The 6,000-nt window shown below is 40.0% G+C and overlaps 1 protein-coding gene across 2 annotated transcripts in view; it reads right to left on the bottom strand.

The window, feature by feature from the left end:
* Nucleotides 1-772: 772 nt before the first annotated feature.
* The window catches only part of Ccdc18 (coiled-coil domain containing 18), a 94,634-nt gene continuing 89,406 nt past the window's right edge, over nt 773-6,000 (bottom strand). For both annotated transcript variants that reach the window (XM_040733473.1, XM_040733475.1), the window contains 2 exons: nt 3,536-3,627; nt 773-905 (listed from right to left, as the gene is read on the bottom strand). In XM_040733473.1, the coding sequence (XP_040589407.1) occupies nt 3,547-3,627 (81 nt within the window). In that variant the 3' untranslated portion in view covers nt 773-905; nt 3,536-3,546. The remainder of the gene's footprint in view (nt 906-3,535; nt 3,628-6,000) is intronic.

Raw genomic sequence — 6,000 nt, 5'->3', positions numbered from 1 at the left:
TAATGTGTGGCCCAGGCTGGCCTGGAATTCGTGATCCTCCTGCCTCTGCCTCCTTCAGCAAATCCTATCAGCTTGCACCAATACAACAGGCAAAGTAGGAGTAAGCTCTCAATCTTACTCTTTGTCTCACAATGTTAAGTTGGGGCTTTTTTTTCCTCTTACAGGTCTTTTGAGTATATATTATGGCTTCCTGTTTGTATTTTTGTGGATTCCTGAGTGTGCAAACAAGTGTGTCTCTACATCTATAAGTGATTCTTGTGCTTTTTCTTTGGCTCTTTTTCTTGTTGGGTTGTTTTGTCATATTCCAATCTGTTTTTTATGTATTATTATTCCTTAGTTTCCTGTTTGTTTTCTAGTGAGATATGGAAAGGGTGTGTGTAAAAAGAAGCCTTCCCGCCAGCCTGGTTCTAGAGCCACATCAGTCCCAAATAAACACACAGGAGGCTATATTAATTATGAAGCTGTTGGCCTTGCTTGTTTCTTACTGGCTAGCTCTGACTTAAGTATTTATCCCATAATTGCTAATCTAAGTATTTCTCTTACCGGAGAGGTTTCTGGGCTTCCTACCCCATGGCGTTACATTTTGACTCTCTGTGTTTCTCCTTCCCAGAGTCCTCCTGGGCTCCTGATCCCACCTATCTTGGTTCCCTATTGGCCAACAGTGCTTTATTGACATATACACAGGACTTCCCCCATCAGGTGTGGATCTTGGTGGGAGGGGAGATAGAGAGGAGTTGAAAGGAGTAGGAGAGGAAACTGTAATCAGAATATATTGTGTGAAAAAATGTATTTTTAATTAAAAATATCTTCTGAGTAGTAGGACAAAGTGCAGAATGATGATGACGATGATTAATAATAATAATAACAAAAACCTGGCTTCCATAATGAATTCTAGGCCAGCTGAGCTGCAGAAAACAAACAAACAAAAAACGTTTATAGCAGACAAAACTAGAAATCTGTAAGTCCCATTTATTCATTCATGCATTGCTTTTGTTTAACAATGTTTATTGGGAATCTACCATATACTTAGCTATGTACTAGAGTTATGGAAGACATGACAATAAATAATATATTTTTCCTGAAGAAAGAATGTGAAAGGAAAAAATGCACATTGATAATAGGAAAGTATTTTAATTTTCTGAGTCACTTGTGGGCTGGGTAGATGGCTTTATTGATTTTGGCTGAAATCTGACATATTTGGGAACTATCTGGCTGTCACTAGGTCTAAAAGGCCTTACTTAGCTCTTATTGGTGTCTTTCAATTTCCTCCTGCAGTAAGCCCAAACATCCTCTCAAGATGAAGCAGAAAGTGACTTATGTAATGGATCTGCTATGTACAAGGTGCTATAAGCAACAAGCATCTCATGGGAAGTTGGCTGTTATGGAACTTGCCAATGAAAAAGGCAAATAAGCCAAAGGTGTCTCACAGCCTAACACGGTTAAGTGCCATGATCATTATGTGATAGGTAGGCCTGGTGGGCAGAACTGAAGACCTTCCAAATCAAGGAGGGTATTTGGTGTGTTCTGGTTTGAATGTCCCCCCATGCTTTGTGTATTAAAATTTAATGTCCATTGTGAGGTTTCTGTGGGTGTAAAATTAATCTGATTGTGGTGTTTCGTCCTTCCTTCACCTTCCCGGTTACTGGGATTACAGGCTTGTACATGGCATCCAGCCTGGATATTAAATGTTCTTTCTGCCTCTTTATTTCCTAACTTCATAACAAACAGGAATATTTTTATTGAATTTTTTTTTTTTTTGGTTTTTCAAGACAGGGTTTCTCTGTGGCTTTGGAGGCTGTCCTGGAACTCACTTGGTAGTCCAGGCTGGTCTCGAACTCACAGAGATCCGCCTGCCTCTGCCTCCCGAGTGCTGGGATTAAAGGCGTGCGCCACCAACGCCTGGCGTTATTGAAATATTTTTAAGTTTAGTCATTAGTTAGTTAATGGTTACTATTTTAATATATGTAAGACTAACTAGTAAGCTGGCTGGTCAGGTGTGTTTATAACGCCAACATTTTTGATTATGGTGACACTGAACAGAAACTACTCAAAAGAAATGTATCTGCAGAGGCTGATTTGAACTGAATTACCATGGGAAGACTGGGCTATTTCAGGTTCAAAGGCCACTTACTTGTCTTGAGCTAGTTCTAGCCCCCTGGCACAAGCCATTCCTTGTCCACCTCTGTATAGGAACTAAAAGTTTTGTCCAAAAAGACTGCCTGGAGCTAAAGTGAAGATATTTGGATTAATTCTGTTGACAGAGGAAATCTCAAAACAGCCTAGTATTGACTCTGTTATGTGGTTATTACTAGTCACTCTTTTTTTGGGGGGGGGGAGTTCGATACAGGATTTCTCTGTGGCTTTGGAGGCTGTCCTGGAACTCACTCTGTAGGCCAGGCCGGCCTCGAACTCACAGAGATCCACCTGCCTCTGCCTCCCGAGTGCTGGGATTAGATGCGTTCGCCACCACTGCCCGGCAATAAAACCATTTTATAAATAAAAATTTATATTGTCTAATCACTACTATATTAGCTACTATTCTACTGCTGTGATAAAGCCAAGGCAATTTATAGAAGACTTTATTTAGGCTTATGGTTCCAGAGGCATAAGAGTTCATCATGGCAGGAATTATCGCAGCAGGCAGTAGACACAAACACAAAGCAGAGAGAGCAAACTCCTGAAACTCAAGACCTGGCCCCCAGCGATAAACTTCCTCCAGCAAGCCCACGCCCCCAAACCTACAAACCCGTGCCACTAACTGCCAAGACTGGGAAACGGCTTGTTCAAATCATGTTTGCACTCTCACCCATTGTGTACATATCTCGTGTATAACTTTTAGCTATAAAATAAAATGTTTAGATTAAATAAAGCCAATTCTGCCTCATCTGCTAAGGTGCAAAGTGAAACAAGACTGATTTGGGGGATCATAATGTTCTTCTAAGGACTTCTGGGAAAGACACCCACCCAGAGAACTGGAATTTTTTAGGCATAAGAGAATGGAGACTAGAATTGTTTTTGTTATTAAAAGGAAAGGTCTTGAGGATGGGGGAAGGTTAAATTGTCCTTCTTTAATCCCAGTATTTCGCTAAATTTGAGGCCAGTGATGCTTTTGTTTATGCTGCATTTGGTTGACTCTGTGAAGCTGTGATTCTTTGCCTGTCTAAAACACCTGATAGTCTAATAAAGCGCTGAATGGCCAATAGCGAGGCAGGAGACAGGACAGGCGGAGCTGGCGGGCAGAGGATAAACAGGAGAAATGAGGAGGAGAAGCAAGACAACAAGGAGCAGACATCTGGGTCAGCTATTAGCCAGCCATGGAGTAGAAAGGAAAGTAAGATATAGAGGCAAGAAAAATAAAAGCCCAGATGGAAAAGGTAGCCAGGTTAATTTATAAAAAGCTGACTAGCAACAAGCCAAGGCCAGGCATTCATAAGTAATAATAATAAGCCTCCATATGTGAGTTATTTGGGAGCTGGGTGGTAGACCCTCAAAGAGACAAAAAGTAAAAAACATTTAAAACAACAAAATGACATACCGTCATGGTACTCAGATATCCATCAGAGCCTCAGAAAGCTGGAAAAAAAGGGCATAGCTCCTTTCAGTGGCCTTGCTGTTCAGCCAGCAGCGCTAAATAGAATGAGAAACAGGAAGCTAAGTAAAAACTGATTGCGATTGAGACTCTGAATGTACAGGCTTCCATAACTAGAGAGGTTTAATCCAGTTCTCGGTCTTGAACCTTGGATCAGGACACAACAGTCTTATGCTCGGCTTTCACTGCCTGACGCGGGAGTGGGCAGAACCAGCCGACAGAGCTGCGTGCAGAGGACCCAGGCATGGCTTAACAGTCTAAAGTTTCCCTCTGCGGTCTAAAAAGACCAGAGACACACAGTAAAGAGATCCAGACAGATACACCTCTAAATAGGTTCCAGTGTGTTTTACAATGTGTGTAGGCTTAAGAAAGGAGTATAGACCGTCATAGAAAGAAATAGTTTCAAAATAGTAAGATAGCTAGGTGTTGGCGCCTTTAATCCCAGCACTCGGGTGGCAGAGGCAGGTGTGAATCGAGTCCAGCCTGATCTACAGAGTGAGTTCCAGGACACCCTCCAAAGCTACAGAGAAACCCTGTCTTGAAAAACCAAAAATAAATGAATAAATAAATAACTAAATAAGATAAAGTCTTTAAAGAGAGAGTAAAGTAATAAAAAAGAATAAGCCACGTGGAGATGGGAAATACACAGGGAGTCTGAATCCTGTATGCTACTGTGTTGATTTTTTAATTTTTTGATTGCTCAAAAGCAACAGTGGCCAAGAGACCTGGAATTGAAAGAGGAACTGTTGAAATAAACCAGCCTACATAGTTTAAGAATGTCTCAACTTTTAAAAAGTTTTAAAAAAATATATTTGCTAAATAGGAATCAAAACTTTTTGGAGAAGTGGCTTGTTGAAATATACCAGCCTAGATAGTTTAAGAATGTCTCAACTTTTAAAAAGTTTTAAAAGCCAGGTGTTGGTGGCAAACACCTTTAATCCCAGCACTTGGGAGGCAGAGGCAAGCGGATCTCTGTGAGTTCAAGGCCAGTATGGTTTACAGAGCTACTTCCAGGACAGCCTCCAAAACAATACGGAGAAACCCTGTCTGGAAAACAACAACAACAACAACAACAAAAACAAAAACAAAAAACAAAGAAAAAAAAAGAAAAGAAAAAGCCAAGTGGTGGTGGCACACACTTTTAATCCCAGCATTTGGGAGGCAGAGGCAGGCGGATCTCTGTGAGTTCGAGACCAGCCTGGTCTACAGAGTGAGTTCCAGGACAGCCTCCAAAACAATACAGAGAAACCCTGTCTCGAAAAAAACTAAATATATATATATATATATATATATATATATATATATATATACACACACATATATTTGTTAAATAGAAATCAAAATGCTTTGGAGAAGTGGTTTTGCTTTTGTTCCCACAAGAAACAAGAGGCTGTGGGCTTGTTACTGACTGGTATCGATCTGGTTTAATCAAGGGAGACTGAAACTTGACAGGTGATATATTATCAATAAAGGTTACTACTGCTCTCCCAGGACTTGGCTCTTATCTTAAATTTTTCTCAGGGACCCTAAAGACATGTCATCCACATTCACAAGGTGGCAGTCTAGAGAAAACAGCATCCACATTCCCAAGAGAAAAAAGGGTGTGGGTGGTCTTTGGTTATTTTGTGGGTCATGGATGTTTGTTATAATTAAGGTGAATATAGGAATATAGGATAAAAAGACAACTATTAATCTCATATTTTGTCTTGTCATGGATTATGGTATATGGGAACAAATTCAAAGTGAATTTTGTTACACTGTATATATGTTTTTATTCTTGTTTAAAGGACTTTTGTATATTGATACCAATTTAAGGTTATTTTTGTTACAATATATTATATATATGTTTCTGCTCTTGTTCAAGGTATTGTACCTAAGTGGTTCCTTTAAAACATAAGGTAAAATTCTAGTTTTTGAAAGCGATTATAAACTACATAGGATAATCAGGAAACAAAGGCTAGTAGTTAATAATTTACAACAATCAAAATTGTAGATATGTTAGATATGCCTTCTAGATCATATAGAGATATATTTTAGATGGATAGATGGTCTTCAAACCTTTCAAAGACCTTCAGAAAATGGCATTTAAAACATTTTGTTAGAGCTTTTCATGGCGACGAGACACATCTGCTCCTGGCAGCACCAATTTACTTGAGAGATGGTGGGCACTGAAGAAACTCCTTATGGAGTGTGCTTTCATTGTGGAAGGTTAGCACTGGGCGAAGAAACTGCTCTTGCCTTTGTTTACGGTGTGCTGTGTGGACTGCATATGCAGGACCCACAGGCAAGTGACCACGGAACTTTGCCAGAACAAGGCGGAAAGTGACTGACAAACTGTCAATATAGGCGGGACAGTCTTTAAAGTTTCCTGCTTCTTTGGAAAGTCTGCCAGCTACTATGTATGGGCCTGA

Source organism: Mesocricetus auratus, unplaced genomic scaffold (assembly GCF_017639785.1).
Source record: "Mesocricetus auratus isolate SY011 unplaced genomic scaffold, BCM_Maur_2.0 Super-Scaffold_100031, whole genome shotgun sequence".
In the NCBI taxonomy this organism is placed as follows: domain Eukaryota; kingdom Metazoa; phylum Chordata; class Mammalia; order Rodentia; family Cricetidae; genus Mesocricetus; species Mesocricetus auratus.
This window is presented reverse-complemented; position numbering and strand designations above follow the sequence as displayed.